Source organism: Ceratotherium simum, chromosome 32 (assembly GCF_057802395.1).
Source record: "Ceratotherium simum simum isolate JZ-2026a chromosome 32, ASM5780239v1, whole genome shotgun sequence".
Classification (NCBI taxonomy): domain Eukaryota; kingdom Metazoa; phylum Chordata; class Mammalia; order Perissodactyla; family Rhinocerotidae; genus Ceratotherium; species Ceratotherium simum.
Window position 1 is genome coordinate 10,658,255 of NC_141931.1, and position 19,150 is coordinate 10,677,404.

Consider the following 19,150-nt stretch of genomic DNA (forward strand, 5'->3'; position numbering starts at 1 on the left):
GCTAATTGAATACTAATGAGGTTTTTGCTTAAGTCGTTTTGTGTTACAATTATTTGCAACTATATTTCTTCTGTATTTATGTAGAGGGAAAAAATATATCTCAAAGGTAGCAAGATTCTTACTTAGCCTGAATATTTGGAAGAAAGTGTCTTGCCACTTTTTCTTTTGTACTTGTAACATTTGCAGAGGATTTTGTTCAGCACTGAGGAAAAGCAAAATGTCACCATCATTATTGCTGGCCCTCGTCCACAGTGGATTTCATCCAGATTCTAACCAGTGACTCTGTGACTAACAATCTGAGTCACTAAGTTTCATATGTTTATGTATTTCAACACAATTCCCAGGCTGAGAGTTTTTTATTTATTTTCATGTTTCAGGACTCATAAAAAATTAAATGCCCTTTTGTATTTCGAATCTAGTGTCACTGAGTGACTGGCTCTGAGCAACTCAGTGCAGAGATTGAATTGCTCCTTCAATAATCGATTACTATTGGCAAAAGTTAAAGAAATACCAATCTGTCAAAAGATTAGTATATACTTTCAGGACAAAAGTCTTTAGCTAGGTGGAGAACTCAGGTAAATATAAATATTTGTGTTTTCACCAGTGTAGTAAAACAAGATAATTTCAGAATTTAAAATGCAGGGAAACTACAACTAAAAGAGAATAAAGAGAATGACAGAAAAATACAAGTATGTTTACTAGTTATTAACTTTGTAAAGATGTACAGCTTTATTCTTACAGCTCTTCCAAGGAATATCAGAAAATGGACAGTCTGAACTAAAATATCCCTTTTTATGGAAAATTCCATTATTTTAATAATTTTCTCATTTTACTGTATCCATTCCCATACCAGCCCCAACTAGTCCCTAGGTTATAACTGTCCTTGATTGGTCACCCTACACTCATATTAAAAAGGCAATTACCCTGTCATTTTCACATCAAATGACTTTATAAACCTCTAGTCATACATTTTCACAGTTTCTCAGATTAATAACACCTTACAGTTTTATAGCATTTTTCACAGGATTCTCTTGCATGTTATCTCATGTTAATATCATCATATGTGGTAGAGTGGAAATGTACTGCCCCCACTTACAGATGAAAAAATTGAGACACATTACATTGATGTAATCGGCTTACCCTCATTGGCTAAGGTCAAATGGATTGTTACTAGAAAAACTGGAATCCTTGTCCAAAGCTATTCCACTAGACATGTAACAGAAATTTGAGATTTAAAAAGAATTTTGCCTCTAAATCCTCATAATGCAAGATTAAGAATAAAGCCCGGACAGATGAGGTGTTATTCTTGGATACCCGTCCTTGCAAATACGATTTGTGATATCAAGTATTATATTGTATTACATTAACGCTGTCCAAAGAATCCAAGTGAAATCAGATCATACAAAGTCTTATCAAAAAGATAAAAAAATAAAATAAATCCTATTTTCATCATTCTGTGGTCTTCATAGGATGTCCTATATAGGTCTAGATAGGATGTTCTTGGATGTGCATTCATAAGATTCCTGTTGTCATTCAAGCAAGTTTCATTTTTTTCATTGTGAACCTATTGGGCTTTACATTTCCTTTCTAAGGAAAGATTTATCAACCGTTTATTTCCCGTACATCTCTCAAAATGCCTGGGCTAACCCACAGTTGTTGCTTTTTAACTTCTGTATAGTGGCTACACCTGTAACTTATTTTGAAGTCCCTTGCCCCTAATCTGGCCCCTGCACCCACACCGAGCCTCTTATGGGTGAGTCTGACTTGGCTGCAGTAAGACGGTCCAGTGGGATACCTTACAGTATGGCTCCTGAACCGCCCGCATCACCCTCATGTGAGTGTCTCGGCAGTGCCGATTGCCGAGTCCCATCACACAGCTTCTCCACAGTAACCTGCCAGATACAGGGGTCGGCTGGGGTCGGGGGGGCGGTGGCGGGCTCCTCAAGAGAGTCTTGTGAACCCTAAAGTTTGCTCATCACGACAATGATAGCACTTTTCAGTTCCTGGAAGTTTCAGTGACATTGGTTGTGAAGATGCTTCCTAGGGCTTGGTCTCTGACAATGAAAACAGAAGACCGTCCTTCCTCTTTGGAAAAGAGGTGAGAGGCAGACTATAAAAATGGCCCCAAACAAGGACCTCCGACAGATACGGAGAGAAAACGTTCACCTGTGCGCCAGGAAACACTGTCACCTCTACGGGAGCCAGTCTCAGCCATCCACGGAGCTGTCTTCCTTCCTCGGCGCTGGCTTCTCGGAGAGACTGACAGCAAACGGTGCTGAGCACGGCCACGTCTGAAATGACTAATATTTTTCCAACCTAGAACGACATTGACTGATAACTACCTTCCCCTCAAACCAGGCAAAATCAGCATTTCTGTCCCTGCCGTGTGCCAGAACGCCAAGACGAACAAAATAGTCTTCTGGAGAGGCCTGAGTCAGAGAATGTGTTCAGCTCGAGGCTTCAAACCCCTAGCGAGGCTGCAAAGAATGCGGCGAGATCGCGGACACCAGGGGAGTGAATACATATAAAGGGAAAGCAGGGCCCTTGACGGACGGACAAAGAACCCGTGAGAGAAGCCTTGGATTAGGGGTGAATTAACAAAAGATTCACAAAAGAAGCCTTTCTAATCTGAGAGCAATTGCCTTAAACTGCAACCTGACACAATTAAAATCTGACCATATGTTCTTACAAAAGTGGTAAAGTAGATAATTTGTAAAAATCACCCCCCCACACTCCCACCCCCACCCGCCTCCCTCGGCCAGAATGCGGTTAAGGAAAGGCCCTATTTCAAAGGCCAGATCCTATCACCGCGGGCACGGTCCAAGGTAAAAGCGATCGCATGTTCTTTGAAACTCCTAGCTGGCGGTTCAAGGATTTTAAAAAACACATCCGGGATGGTTTCGTCCACAGCCGTACTTTCTATATCGCAGGCTCGTTCACGGATTTACTTGGGATAAAAAGTGCATAAAAATTAGCAGGAAGGATTCAAGACATTGTTAGCCTGAAAGCTGGGACGACAGCCGTAGGGAGGCAGGGGACGGGGCCACACTTTCTCCTCCCGGAAAGATCGAGCGGCGGGCAGCCTGCTGCTCCCGGGTCCCCGCGGGGCGCGGCGCAGGCGGCGGGGCTCCCGAGCTCGCAGACGGGCCCGCGGCGGGCGGCGGCCGCGAGGGACGCGCCCCGGGCCCGCGCTCAGGTGGAGCGTGCGCCGCTCCGCAGCTGCTCCCCGCGCCGCCGCCGGCTCCGGCGCCCCGCCCGCGCCCCGCACCCCCGCGTCCCCGCCCCGTGCCCCGAGCACCGGCCGGGGGAGGGGGCGCCGCGGCCGAGGCGCTGGAGCCGCGCCAGGCACCGGGTCGGCGCCGCTTCCTAACCGCCGGCCGGCCCGGGGCGGGGCGGCCCCAGCCCCCTCCCAGGTCCGTCCCGCGCCCTTCTGTCCTTCCCGCTTTCCCTGGGAGAAACATGGCCGGGAGCAGCGAGGAGGCGCCAGACTCCGGGCGAGGCGTGGTGGTAAATGCAAACTCTGGATTTCGGGCCTGAGCCGTGCGCTCCCCGCTCTCCCCTCCCCTCCCTTCTTGGCACCCTCCTAGATTAAATGCCTGAAATGCATTCGGGTGACAGAGCGGGCCGCTGCTTTGTCTTCCCTCCCAGCGAGCATCGCTTCCGTCCTCCCCTCCCCGCTCCGCCCTCCCTGCGTGCAATCTGACCCAACGCTTAACATCCCTTCACCCGGTTTCCCAGTGTCCCCCTTCCGCATCCCCCGCGCCCGGGTATCCGCTACTCCAGCCTTAGGCCAGTGTGGTGCCGGGTCCCCACTCCTGCTAGCCACCAGGAGTCACCTCGGGGAGCGGGGAGGGTCTGGGAAGACCCCCGCGTGCTACTCTTGTGGGCCTCTTTCCTTCTGTGCTTCCTCCCGACTCCTCCAGCGCGGGCTTCGAGTTTTGTTTTCCAGAAGGATACTGAGGATACTCGAGGGCAGCTAGGAAATAAAGTAGCTCAAGTGGATAGAGTTTGAGCTTTGAAACCTGTGCTAGGACCTCGTCTATGGGGCCTTTGCTAGTGCCTCTGAGCTCAGTTTCCTCTTCTGCAAAAAGGCGACGCAGCACGCTGGGCCTGTTGAGCGAATTGCAGAGGATGTGTATAAAATATCTAGTAGTGTATGCAGATGGGAGGATGTGGGATGATGGGTTCCCAGATCAGAGCCGCTTTATCCCTGCGAATCCCTTGAGGAGCCAACCAGAGGGTACCCATCTCTCAGTGTTCTGGAATCAAATCTAGTCTTGACCTGTGGCCGCCAGCTTCCACTCCTGGCTCCCTTCAAGAATGGTTTCTATAGAAGGTGGTGGTTATTGCAGTTTCAGGTTTAGTGGAAACTAGTGGTGAGAGTGGTGGGTGGGGTCAACTTGCTACCCTGAGATTCTTTGTTCAGATAGCCTGTAATTCACAGATGATCTGTCTGTGATTATGAATGAACTGCAGGAGTAAGGGAGTTGGGAAGGAAACACCTCACACTCAAACAGAACTGTTCAGATTTAAATGTGTTGCTCAGTCCTTAATTTCACAGCAGGACCTTTCCCTCTTAAAGCATGAGGAGTTCGTTTAGTTATTCATTCCACACACAACGATTGTCCTGCTGGGTTCCAGGCGGTGTTCTAGGCCCTGGGACACAGCAGGGAACAAGACACAGCCCTGTCTTCGTGGAGCTTACATTCTAGAGAAGGAACGTAGGCAAGCAGTGTCACAGCAAATAAACAAAGAAGATAATTTCAGATAGTGATATGTGCAAAGAAAAGAGGGTCATGAGATAGTGATTGGAGGAGGGCTGAGGAGCACTGCTTTTGCTCAAATGGTCAGGATGGCCTCTTTGTAGTGATGCTGGAGCCACAATCTGAAGGATAAGCAGGAGGTAGCCATGGGACGACTCGGAAGAAGAGAACTGCGAGACAGCGCATGCGGAGTGCAAGGAAATCATTATATCCTGAGAAGCGATCATTACATGCAATTTATGCTTTGAAAAAAATCACTCCAGTTGCCAAGGAAAGGATGGTCAGGGTGGGGTGAGTGGGAGGAAGATGAAAGTGTAAAAATGGAAATAAGTTCAATTCTGGACAAATTGAGCCTGTAGGGCCTGTAGGGCCTAGAGGTCGGGATGCACTGTAGGCAATTTGAAATTCATATTTGGAATTCAGGGGAGTGATTGGATAGATCTGGAAATCATCAGCAAATAGAAAACTATCTGATGCTTGGGAGTGGATAGGGATGCCCAGTGAAAATGGAAAAAAATTTAAAACTACTGCTAAGGGTTAGAAACCTGGAAAGCCTCAAATGTGAGAGGCAGAGTGTCCGGGAGAAGCCTGATAGAGAAACCAAGAATGAGTCACAAAGTAGGAGAGAGCAGGCAGAGGGGTAGGCACGTAGGGAGCAGAGCTTTGTGGAGAGGGGTGAGGGGGCTAAGAGGTCAAGAGTGTCGGATGCTGCAGAGAGGGCAAGTAGGATAAAGATGGAAAAGAAGCCATTGTATTCAACAATTACAAAGCCATTAGTAGGAGAATCTTTTAAACAACCATCTCATCAGTAGAATGGTTGAAATATAGTACTACTACTTAATAATAGATACTCTTAAAAAAGAATGAGGTAAATCTATATGACTAATAAGGTAGATAGATTCTTAGAGTCTAAAGAGCAAATGATGGAACAGTGTAAATAGCCCAATCTAATGGTGTCACAAGAAGCCCTCTTGAAAGCAAGGTAATTTTGTGAAAGATGGAGGGATGTAGTGAGAGGCCCGCCAAGGTTGGAAATAATCAATGTAAAATGGAGATAGTCACTGCATTTATGTTATTTTCTCCAGTAGAACTTGGGATAATTAGATTAACCTCAAGTTGGATATAGGCAGGGGGGGCAAATTCAGAGTGAATTCAAGGTGCTGGTGGAAGCCCCTGGCATCTAGGGTAGAGAGGAAAAGGAAAGCTCTAGAGAATATGTATACTGGGAAAATAGAGAGCCCTCAAGGATGGGTTGCAAAAAATCTAAGGGAAATTTTAGTACCGATAAAAAAGGGGGCAGGTTATAATAGTGAGCATTTATTGAGTACTTACTATGTGGTTTTCCTGTATTATTCCGTTAATCCTCACAAGTCTTTGAGGTAGGTATATTATATTCCTGTTTTACAGAGCAAGAAGCTGAGGCCCTGAGAGATTAGGTAAATCACGAAGCTCACATAACTAGCAAATGGCAGAAGCAGGATTTGAAGCCAGCTTTTAATCACTGTGCTACGTAGGAAGCTGTGATTGCAGGGAAGGATTTCAGAGGTGGGGCCGCTCTGCAGGATTGGATGTGGCTAATACAGAATAAAGATGAAGTGGTTTGGGTTAAGGCAGGTGAAGGAGCTACAGGATGGAGTAACAGGATCATCAAGGTAGGTATTGGAGTTGTCCAATTGGAGAAGAAACTTCTGAGTTGGTAGAAACTTGGTGATGAAGATGGCAAGGGGCATTGAGCCAGATGACTATGCTTAAGTCATATGCTTAAAACGAGAAGTATATTTTCTGCAAGAGAAGGGAATGTTAAGAGTTTTAAGATGGCTCTTGTCTGCAGACAGCTTTCAGTTGTATTGAGGAGATAAGACATAGTAGATTATTAACAATAAATGGTAGCAAATGCTAATTGCCAAATAAGAGAAGTAGATCCTGAGTTCAGAAGCTTTGCTTGGGGTTGACTGGTCACTTGATCTGATGCTAGTAAGGTCTCCAGCCCCCGCTTGGTGCATCTTTGTTTCTTCTCAGGGAGAGATGAAGATCTCTTCTACCCGTCTGTCCTTTTTGGATCAGGTTCTTAGATATGTTTTGTTTTTACCAAGCCATTATCGAAAGAACCATAGTTAGTACCTACACTGTGAGTTTGGTAGGGATAAAGAGGAGAGAAAAATCTAAAATGATTGCTGTGTCTCTGTTGTGGGGGGCTCTCCCCTCCCCCCTCAAGGAGATGGCTTCAGTATTGGAGATAAGTAATCAGATAATCCGTCTAAAACACAATTTTACTAGGTTGTAGTGAGTTTCACTTTCTGGGTGCCAAACCCACCACAAAGAGGAAAGCATGTGTGATACAAAGTGTTAGTTGGTGTCGGGTGTCCCCGTTCATTCCTCTGGTAGCAGAACCTGGGGCCTTTCTTTTAGGGAACTGCTTCTCCCCATTTTCTCGGCATATGGTCTGAGGTGCCCATCACAGTGCATCTCCTTCCCTGGGCCAGTAGACGTCAGCATGTGAGATTCTTGGAAGCAGAGCTGAGGGATGAGGGGTAGATGTGAGCCTACATATTGGCAGCAGCCATGGTCACTGCCTGAAGGAGAGAGTGGGGCCCAGAATTGGGGGGTGAGTGGCAGAGAGGAGCAGAGAGTCACTTTTTATAAGTGTTTCCAAATTATTTTTCTCTCTGGGGGAAAAAAATGTGAAAAATAATGTAAGAAATATTCTAAGCAAAAAATTATTTTTAATGACTCAGAAAGAAGGTTTTCAATATATCTTCAAATGAGAAAAAAGAGAACTCAAAGGAGCACTGGGATTTGGATGTTGTATAAAATGGCTCGGTTAATGTGTTTGTCACTTCCTCAGCTTGGCCGTGTTTTGAGTCTTTGAACAGAGAAAGCACTGTTCTGAATACACTTAGAGCATATTATCTGTGATACTGAAACTATTTAAAGACTTCTTGTTTTGATTTTTAAAAAGCAGATGAATAACATAATTATCTACAGTTCATAACAGCCTCCATTCCTTCAGGTTTAGAACTTATTTACAATGCAATTTACGTGCATCACTGAGGATTACAAAGGGCAAACCAAGTAGTTCCTTTATCTCTAATTGTCTTTTATCTCAGCAAGGAAGACTCACTATTTCAGACTCATTGGAAATAAGGCCAGTTTGGATTATAGAAGAGTTTTAGAGAACTACATTTCTCCTACTTTAAAGTTTCTAACTTTGACTAGAGTGATAAGATTTTGGCAAATAGGTTTGAGGCATTTCTTTGAGTTAATTAAAACATATAATTTGCAAGTAAACTAGTGATGTTTCAGTACATCTAAATGGTTCATATTTATTGTGTAAGTACTGTAGACCAGATACTGGTATAAGAGTTTTATAACCATTATCTATTTTGTTTAATCCTCATAATAGCCACGTGAGGCTGGCATTGGCTCCGTTTTACAGCTGAATACACTGAGACTTAGAGAAGTTAAAATGCCCAAGTTCCCATGGCTAGTAAACTCTCCCCCAGGTGTGTTCGACTTCTAAGTCCATGTTCTTTTTTTTGTTTGTTTGTTTTTTGTTTTTTCTTGTGAGGAAGGTCAGCCCTGAGCTAACACCTGCCAATGCTCCTCTTTTTTGCTGAGGAAGACTGGCCCTGGGCTAACATCCATGCCCATCTTCCTCCACTTTATATGGGACACCGCCACAGCATGGCCTGACAAGCGGTGTGTCGGTGCCCGCCTGGGATCTGGACCGGCGAACCCCGGGCCGCTGCAGCGGAGCGCGCGCTCTTAACCACTTGCACCACCAGGCCAGCCCCATAAGTGTGTGCTCTTAACCAGGGCTCCTTGCTGCCTCTGAGCTATGGTTTGTTTTGTTTGTCATTTTCCTATCATTTTTTCTTTGGCATCATTTATTAGGCACTTATTATACACCAGGAAATATACTAGGAACTCTGAGTACATTATCTGTTCTGTCTCTGCATCCTCACAACAACTCTGTCCATAGGTTGTGTTGTGTCTTATTTAAAGGAGGGGGATACTAAGTCTCAGAGAGGATAAGTAATTTCTCTGCCATCACAGTTAAGTGTCAGAGCTAAGCTCTAGAACATGGAGTGGGAAATAGTCTCTGAAGATTCAGCCCGAGCAGAGGGCAGCAAAGGATTTGCATGGTGGGAGGAATAGGCTCAGAAGACCACTAGTTAATGATGCCACCACCTGGAAGGACTCTGGAAGGGGAACCAGAATGTGCTGTGCACTTGGATGATCTCCGGGGCCTGGTGCTGGTCAGGGTTCTTGTCTGGTCTTTAGGTGGCCTGCCAGAGTCTTCTGGAGGCTCCTCATGTATGGCTGGTGGTTCAGGCTCTGACCAGCCAGTGTGGTATGGATGGTTACAGCAGGCCCAAGGAGTTCTCAAGGGTGGAAGCCAGAGTTGCTCTGTGCAAATTCAACAGTTGCATCCAGCCAATTTGCTGGTAGAGGCAGAGCAAATGTGATACTCTTCAAATATGCAGATGACATACACCATTTGGCTATCAGTCTGCCCGTGATAGATATGAATTTCCAGAGCCTTGAACAGTGGTGCTCTTTGTCACGAGGAGACAAACGGAGAGTTGAGGCTGGAGTTCAGGGAGTATCGGGTAGTTAGTGGCTGGAGAGTGTGTCATTCATTCACTCATTTAACATTTTTGAGTGCTTACCACATTCCAGATCAGTGTTGTGAGCACTGGGGTTTCAACAATGAATAAGACAAAGTCTCTGCCAGAAGGAGCTAACATTCTGGTGGGAGGAGACAAGACACAACACACATGCAGACATACATATGTCACATTCAGTGGGACTAATGCTATGAAGGAAAGTAAAGCTGGGTAAGAGGGAATCAGAGATGAGTGGGAAGGAAGGGGGTACTATTTTATATAGGTGGTCAGGGAAGGCCTATCTGTGGAGGTGACATTTGAATGGAGACTTGAAGAAAGTGAAGGGTAAGCCACGTGGATATCTGAGGGAAGAGGACTGTAGGCAAAAGAAATAGATGCAAAGCTCTTGAGGCAGCAGTGTGCTTGGCACATTCAAGGATCAGCAAGGATAACAGTGGCTGAAGTAGAGTGAAGGAGGAAGAGAGGGCCTGGGACGAGTCCGAGAGGTAGACCCTGTGGGCCATGGTGAGGACTCTGGATTGTCCTCAGAGTGAAGTGGGAAGCCCTTGAAAAAATATGAGCAGAAGACTTCCGGGATATGATGTATGTTTTTAAAGGAGCACTCCAGCTGCCATGTGGGGGGCTGGTGCCAAGGTGGAAGCAGGGAGGTGAGTTTGGCAGCTATGGCATAGTCCCGGGAGAAATGCTGGTGGCATGGACCGGGGGAGAGGCAATGGAGATGCTGAGAGGTGGTCCTGGTTAAATTTCTGAAGGAATTGATGATAGGATTTGCTAATGGGTTGTGTGAGGGAATGAAAGGAGTCAATGACAACTCCGAGGTTTTGATCTGAGCAACTGGAAAAATGAGTTGTCCTTTACTGAGATAGGGAAGGGATACATTTGGGGGGATATACCATGAGTTTGGCTTGGCTGGCATTCCAGAACCCAGAACTAGGGTGGGAGTGGATCGGGGCTGGACCATAAGTTGCCCTTCTCAGACCTGAGCAAAAGAGAGCTGATTTTGAGTCCTGGGTGAGGAGGAGGGTGGAAAGCAGGGGGATATCCCAGCATTAAATGAAGTACAAATGGATTCTAAAACAACAGAAAACAGATAAGACTGAGTGAGCCAGAGGCTGGAAGGAACAGGAGTCTTCTCAAGGAGCCTGATTGGGAGCCTTTGGGAAGACAGAGAGCTGCGAGGGGCACCAGGAGTTTGGGTGAGAAGATCGGAGAGCGGGAGCAGTCAGCAAGGCATCTGGAAAGAAGTGGGGCCTCACCTGAGCTTCTGCGGAGGGAGCTGAGCTTGGGATACAGAGGGAGAGGGGGAAAGAGAGGGAGAGTGTGTAGGTGCAAGACAGACAAACAGAACACAGTGCTGGGAAGGATCACAACCTGACTGAAGACCAGTCTGAGGATGGGAAGGGCTAGGCTGAGGAACTGGGCTGGAAAATTAGGATAGCTCTGCATTATGAAAGACCTTGAAAGCTTAAGGCTGAATAGAGGAGTCTGATGGAAGTGTGCAGGAGTAACCCAAGAGTGGGAATCTGCGATACAGCTGTGGTATAATTTGAGTGCGTGACATTCTCTCTTTGCATCCTTTCTTGATGATCTGAAAGTAAAAGTAACTCGGTCTTTGCCTTCATTTTCTCTCCGACCTCTTTAGTATTCTAACCATAAAACTTGCACAACCAGTCCTAAGCCAGAGGAAGACTTGCTAGCAGTCTGTCCACTACCTGAATAGGCCAATTTTCTGGAGCAACAGTTTCCCAATAGGACTGGCTTAAGTTTCCACCATAGTACATCCTTTTGAAGTCTTTACTGTAATGGCTAGACCACTCAGAAGTTTGGGTCTACACTAATCCCTGGAGACATATTTTTAGTAGGTAATATTTCCCAGGCAGATGAGGCATTTACAATGCATAGAAAGTAATAGTATATATAATAATAATAATGGATTATGATACTGTCTATATTAATACAGTTACAAACATAATTTTACTTATATCCATGATACTATTCATAATTTAAATATAAATTATGTATTTACATATATACACTCACAAACAATACTGTCAGGTTTGCTATAATACATTAAGTTTATAATTTATTGTATGATGCCAAAAGTTAGGAATAGAGTTCTCCATTCCCTTCAGGACAAGATCCTTTATCAGGTTGCGTGAAACAAATTACCTTATCCCCACTGAGCTTTTCGTAGATTGACAGAATATAATTTAATGCCATATTGATCATCAGACCTATTCTCTATTTTCAATATTATTCTTTTTTTTCCAGTGATATTCTTTTTTTGGGTTTATTTATGTTTTTAAAATAAATTTCCAATGAAAAGTATGGTAACCAAAATAATTTGATTTACAGATTATGGACGATTGGCCAGGATATGACTTGAATTTATTCACATACCCACAGCACTATAATGGAGATTTAGAGTATGTCCTCATACCCCATGGCATCATTGTGGACAGGTGAGTATCATTTTCTGTGTCAGTCTTGGGCCTGCGCTGGTTGGCCCTCTCTTGTGGGAATCATACAATACACTTTAGGACCCTATTCCTGAGTCTCTCTTTTTTTCTTTGAGGAAGATTCACCCTGAGCTAACGTCTGTGCCAATCTTTCTCTGCTTTGTATGTGGGTCACCGTCACAGCATGGCTGACAAATGGTGTAGGTCCGCGCCCGGGAACCGATCTTGGCCCGCTGAAGTGGAGCGCACCAAACTTAATCACTAGGCCGTGGGGCTGGCCCTCTGAGTCTCTTTTATACTGTGGAAGACAGAACTTTTATAGGACAGAGAATTTGGAATAAAATGAGTCTGTCCTTTAACTGAACTGTTTACCTGGACATTTGTTCAGGGAAAATGGTAAGAAGGATATACATATGTAAGGTATTACATTATAAGTAACAGCCTCAAAATAACAAAGTCCTGTACAAACTGATGAAGATGGGGGTTGGAAAAGCATTGCTCCTCACCCCAGGACCTTTGTCTCACGTTTTTCACAGACTCTTGAGTTAACGAGGGAGAGTTAAGAGGTGACTTTTGCCTTCAGTTGCTTTTCCTGCAACTTGCGTTTATCTCGGATCAACTCATGGATCACAGGTCACCCAGTCTGTGCACAATTAAGTGTTCCAGCCAGTGGTAATGTTTTGGGAATAGGAATATTTGCAGCTTAAAAATATCTGCACAGAACTATTTCTAGAATACTATTTCTAGTTCTTTCTGACCCATCCACATAGATATCCTCTGGCTCCTTCGTAGCCGATTGGCTTTCTGAAGGCCAACGTTTCTCTCCTGTTCTAAGCCCCTAAGTCACCCCCATTTGTTCTTGGTTTTCAGAGAGCCTCTTCCAGTTCAGCCCTCCATAAGCATCCAGATGTATAGGTCATACCCCTTCAACAAAACTGCCTTCATGTCCAGACTATTACCTTTCCATGTACCTCTAATTTCTTGTACAAAGGTCAAATACTTAAGCCTTCATATTTATATGGAAAGCAAGCTTCACGGATTTCATAGTGCACTCCCAGGAATCATAGAGATTCTTCAGAGACCCGGAATCGGAGTAGGGGAGGCACTGAAGAGCAGGAGCAAATTGAGACTTTGGGCTCCCCGCCCAACCCTTTTCCTTAAACCTTAGACTTTTGCCTCTATCTTTTTAAATCTGTTGTATTCTTCTGAGTTAAAATTTAACTTTATGAAATAGGTCCTCAGCCAAAGGAAAGTTTTAAAAACTCTAGATGGTCACTCTTCCCAGGATATTACTGTCCATCAATTCCTGTCTGTAAGCAAAAGGAAATGTCATGCTTTCGCTCAAATTCTAAGATTTTCCATTGGATAATACTAGCATATTGTGCATTCTCTCAAACTATATTACTAAAATAACGTCTAGTTTTGGATTTCTCATGGCCTAACATGGCTTTCCATGGAATACAAGTTCTGATCCTCAGAGGAAAAAAAAAAGGTTCTGTGATCAAATAAGCTTGGGAAATTTTGCATCTCCCAAATTGCTAAATCTTCCTGTTGATAATTCATATTAAAGATATGGAAATTCCTGCAAAAGAAAAAAAGGAAAGAAACGTGCTTGACTTTAACAATTAAACCAACTTTTGTCTTTGTACTTAGTTCACCTCTTAATAACTCTCAGATTTTTCCCTTAATACTGGTTTGGGGACCTCCTGGTTTAAACAAATTCCTGATTTTCTCACCTGAGTTTTATGACTTAATTGCATCCTGATTTAGTACATGATTGAGTCCTGGTAAGGTTACCCGAAGCCAGTTCCCTGTACAGAAGACTCACCTACTGAACTTGTTAAAATGAGTATTCGTAAGCTTTATGTCCAGAAATTCTGATTCAATGGTCTGGGTTGGAGCCCAGGAAGGCCCACACCCACCTTTAAAATGAATTTATTAAGATATAATTTGCATACTACAAAATTCACCCATTGTAGGTAAATGATTCAATGATTTTTAGTAAATTTTTATGGTTGGGCAATGATCATCATCATTGTTTTACAATATTTCTATCATCTCTCAAAATTTGTTTGCTGTCAACCCCTGCTTCTACCCCCAGCATCAGGCAATCATTAATCTGATTTCTTTCTTTATAAATTTGTCTTTTCTGAACATTTTATATAAATTAAATCAGACAGTATTTAATTATTGATTCACCAATTGCTGGACATTTGGATTTCTAGTTTTTGGCTATTATGAATAATGCTTCAATGAATGTTCATGTGTAAGTCTTGTGTGGGCATATCTTTTACTTTCTCTTGGTTGGATTCCTTGGAGTAGAATTCTGGGTTTTATGGTAAGCTTAAGAAATTGCCAGTTATTTTCCAAAGTGGCTGTCCCATTTTACATTTCCACCAGCAGTGGATTAGGGATTCAGTTTCTCCACATACTTGCCAGCATTTAGTATTGTCTGTCCTTTTGTTGAATGCCATTCTAGTGGGTATATAAAGGTATCTCATTGTGGTTTGAATTTGCATTTTCTTAATGATTAGTGTGCTTGTTAGCTATTCGTATGTCTTCTTTGGAGAGATGTCTATTCCAGTCTTTTGTCAATTTTTAAATTGGGTTCTTTGTCTTCTTATTGAGTTGTAAGAGTTCTTTATATATTCTGGATGCAAGTCCTTTATTATATAAATGTTTTGCAAATATTTCCCCCCAGTCTGTGGCTTGTCTTTTCATTTTCTTATATCTTTTGAGAAGAATGTTGGATGACATATTCTATAAATGTCAATTAGGTCCAGTTGGTTTATGGTACTGTTCGGTTCAATGATATCTTTACTGGTTTTCTGCCACCTGGATCTGTCAGTTACTGAGAAGGGTATTGAAGTTTCCAACTACAATAGTGGATTCATCTATTTCTCCTTACAGTTCTATCAGTTTTTTGACACTCTGTTTTTAGGTGCATATACATTAAGGATTGTTATGTCTTCTTGGAGAATTGACCTCTTTATTATTACGTAATGCCCCTCTTTATTCCTGATAATTTCTTTGCTCTGAAGTCTGCTTTATTGGAAATCAATATGGCTACCCCAGCTTTCTTTTGATTAGTGTTAGCATGGTATGTCTTTCTCCATCCCTTTACTTTTAATCTGTATGTGTCCTTATATTTAAAGTAGGTTTCTTGTAGACAATGTATGGTTAGGTCTTGTTTTTTTATCCACTCTGACAGTCTCTGCCTGTTAATTGGTGTATTTAGACCATTCACATTTAAAGTGATTATTGGTATAGTTGGTTTAATATCTACCATATTTCTAACTATTTCCTATTCATTACTCTTGTTCTTTGTTTCTTTTTTTGTCTTCTACTTTGTGAAATGTCTCCCCCACAATATGAGGCCTCTGATGACATGCAGATTATTTTTCTTGTTTAATTTTTTAAGCTTCGTTTATTAGGGTTCACCCCTCTGTCTGAATAGTCTTCAGCCTAAGATTGGCTGGAGATTGTACTCAAACACTTGGAGCCAGTAAGGCTTCCACTCTCTGCTGATGAATGTGTGTGGGGGAGCTGGCAAGCACATTGATTTCCAGCCTTTTTCAAGTCGTCTTGGGCTTTCTTGTGTCTCCTCTGCACATGCTTACAGGCTTCATTATCCAGGGATGTGTGGGTGGCTTGGGCCCACGCTAGTCTCTGTCGTGCATACGCATACTTCTGGTCAATTTGGGATATGTGAAGAGGTTACTGTGTACCCCTTTCCCATGACTCCTGGAACTCCCTGTCAAATCTCTAACTAGTTTGCCAGTTAGTTACTCAAACAGGACTGCAACTTCAGGATAATGGAGCCACTGGCCCACCCTGTTCACATGCTACCAAGAAGGCCATTTTAGCTGACAATGCTCCCAGTCAGATGAGCTCTTTCTGGCCGTGCCCCACCATGGTTGAACTATGTGGTTGAACAACAGGGCTGAAAGTGGGGGGCTGGTTGGGAGCATTCTTGGGCAAGAATGCCATAGACTTTTACTGTTTCTACCCAGTGTTCAGTGTTTTCATGAATAAATGATTCTCAGTTTCTTGTATGCCTTTGGTTGATTTCTGGAGTCCTGAAATGGTTGTTTTTGACAGTTTTGTCCAACTTTATAGTTGCTGATTGTTGAGAGGATGTGTTAACTTCCTCACTCCATCATACTGGAAATAAATGTCCCTTTTATAGAATATCTGGCATGTTGATGTACATTTTTTGATGATCATATTTTGAGAAACATTGTCCAAAACCATGGCTGCCATTTTAGATGTATATGTGTGTATGCATATATATACACACATATAAAAACATATATAAAATATATTACATATGTAGAACATACATAATATATGTATATATATATTCAGATCATTGTTCATCTATTTTAAATCTAATTCTATTTGAGGTATCAGTGGAATTTTAAAAAAAAGTATGCTCCTTAGATCCTGCCTCTATTCAAGGTTTTAACGTTGTATGGGTATATGGGCAATGGACTTATGAGACAATTAGAAAAAATACAATGACAGTTCTATATTAGGCATTGGGTGCCAGCCCAAGTCTGCATCACTGCATAATTCCAGGAGGCATCATTCACACTGTGTTCCATGGAAATGGTGCCTACTGGAATTGTACTCTTGGGCACCTTTCACAAAGGTAATATGCTATCTTTGTCAAATATAAGACAAATGTTATTCTTTTAATATTTACTATGGGCTTGACTTTTCCTCCAGTCTCCTATAATGTTGTATGGTGGGTGAATCATTCTCCATTTCCTTTTTCTCTGCTATAAAATGAGCATAATATCACCAGATACCATCATAGCATTGTTAAGGTTAACAACCAGGCCCCGTAGTGATAAAATAATAGCATTCATGATCTTTGACATTATATTTTACACCTTAATGATTTTTGTGACACAGAGGAGCAAAAATGTACTGTTGATGACGTGGTTATCAGAAACATGTTTTGAACACTCTCTCTTTGTCCAACTGTAACAAAGCTTCTTTATCCATAGGCTTCTGTCTCCCAAGCTCTTCTCCACATTCCTCTGTTATGTGTAATACACAATGATGTGTATTACACATACAATACACATACAATGTTACACATCATTCCTCAAGATGTGTAATACATCATCCTTTTTTTTTTTTTGTGAGGAAGATCAGCCCTGAGCTAACATCTGATGCCAATCCTCCCCTTTTTTCTGAGGAAGATTGGCCGTGAGCTGACATCCGTGCCCATCTTCCTCTACTTTATATGGGACACCACCACAGCATGGCTCGACGAGCAGTGTGTCTGGTGCACTCCCGGGATCCAAACTGGCGAACCCTGGGCCGCCGCAGCGGAGCACGTGTACTTAACTGCTTGCGCCAGCGGGCCAGCCCCGTCACCATGCATTTTTTTGAAAGGAACAAAAATATTCAGAAGTAGTTATGCTTTAATACATCTTTTAATCCCTTCTTTCAGAATTGAGCGGCTGGCTAAGGATATTATGAAAGACATAGGATACTGTGACATTATGATCCTGTGTGTGCTTAAAGGCGGTTTCAAGTTCTGTGTGGATCTTGTAGAACACCTGAAGAACATCAGTCGAAATTCAGATAGATTTGTCTCTGTGAAGGTTGATTTCATCAGGCTAAAAAGTTCCAGGGTAAGTTATTATTTATTCCATTTTCATTATGTGATGTTTAGAATGAACAATGTTAAAGAATAAAAGAACTAATAGGTTATGAAAATGAAGAATGTAATTTTTTTTATTGATGTTTTAATGGTTTCTAACATTGTGAAATTTTTGGGTTGTACATTTTTGTTTGTCCATCACCATATATATGACTCCCTTCACCCCTTGTGCCCACCCCCCACTGCCCCTGGTAACCACAGTCCAGTTTTCTCTGTCCATGTGTTGGTTTATATTCCACATATGAGTGAGATCCTACAGTGTTTGTCTTTCTCTTTCTGGCTTATTTCACTTAACATAATACGCTCCAGGCCCATCCATGTTGTTGCAAATGGGACGATTTTGTCTTTTTTTATGGCTGAGTAGTATTCCATTGTGTATATATACCACATTTTCCTAATCCAGTCGTCAGTCGAGGGACACTTAGGTTGCTTCCACTTCTTGGCTATGGTGAATAATGCTGCAATGAACATAGGGGTGCATAAGCCTCTTGGGATTGTTGATTTCAGGTTCATTGGATAGATTCCCAGTAGTGGGATGGCTGGATCATAGGACATCTCTATTTTTAATTCTTTGAGGAATCTCCATACCGTTTTCCATAGAGGCTGCACCAATTTGCATTCCCACCAGCTGTGTATGAGGGTTCCTGTTTCTCCATATCCTCTCCAACATTTGTTGTTTTTTGTCTTGGTGATTATAGCCATTCTAACGGGCGTGAGGTGGTATCTTAGTGTTGTTTTGATTTGCATTTCCCTGATGATTAGTGACGTTGAGCATCTTTTCATGTGCCTATTGGCCATCTGTATATCTTCCTTGGAGAAGTGTCTCTTCATTTCCTCTGCCCATTTTTTGATCGGGTTGTTTGTTTTTTTGTTGTTCAATTGTGTGAGTTCTTTATATATTATGGAGATCAACCCCTTGTCAGATGTATGTTTTGCAAATATTCTCTCCCAGCTGGTTGGTTGTCTGTTCATCTTGATTCTGGTTTCATTAGTCTTATAAAAGCTCTTTAATCTGATAAAGTCCCACTTGTTCATTTTTTCTTTAGTTTCCCTAGTCTGGGTAGGCATGTCATCCGAAAAGATTCCTTTAAAACCAATGTCAAATAGTGTGTTGCCTATATTTTCTTCTATGAGTTTTATAGTTTCAGGTCTCACCTTCAGGTCTTTGATCCATTTTGAGTTAATTTTTGTGAATGGCGATAGCAGATGGTCCACTTTCATTCTTTTGCATGTGGCTGTCCAGTTTTCCCAACACCATTTATTGAAGAGACTTTCCTTTCTCCATTGCATGTTCTTTGCACCTTTGTCGAAAATTAGCTGTCCGTATATGTGTGGTTTTATTTCTGGGCTTTCAATTCTGTTCCATTGATCTGTGTGTCTGTTTTTGTACCAGTACCATGCTGTTTTGATTACTATTGCTTTGTAGTATGTTTTGAAGTCAGGGATTGTGATGCCTCCTGCTTTGTTCTTTTTTCTTAGGATTTCTTTAGCTATTCGGGGTCTTTTGTTGCCCCATATAAATTTTAGTATTCTTTTTTCTATTTCTGTGAAGAATGTCATTGGGATTCCGATTGGGATTGCATTGAACCTGTAGATTGCTTTAGGTAATATAGACAT

The 19,150-nt window shown here is 42.6% G+C and overlaps 1 protein-coding gene across 1 annotated transcript in view; it reads left to right on the plus strand.

Moving 5' to 3' along the window:
* Positions 1-3,365: 3,365 nt before the first annotated feature.
* The window catches only part of PRTFDC1 (phosphoribosyl transferase domain containing 1), a 93,069-nt gene continuing 77,284 nt past the window's right edge, over positions 3,366-19,150 (plus strand). Inside the window, exons 1-3 of the mRNA XM_004425293.3 lie at positions 3,366-3,507; positions 11,750-11,856; positions 17,321-17,504. Coding sequence (XP_004425350.1) covers positions 3,460-3,507; positions 11,750-11,856; positions 17,321-17,504 — 339 coding nt within the window. The 5' untranslated portion in view covers positions 3,366-3,459. The remainder of the gene's footprint in view (positions 3,508-11,749; positions 11,857-17,320; positions 17,505-19,150) is intronic.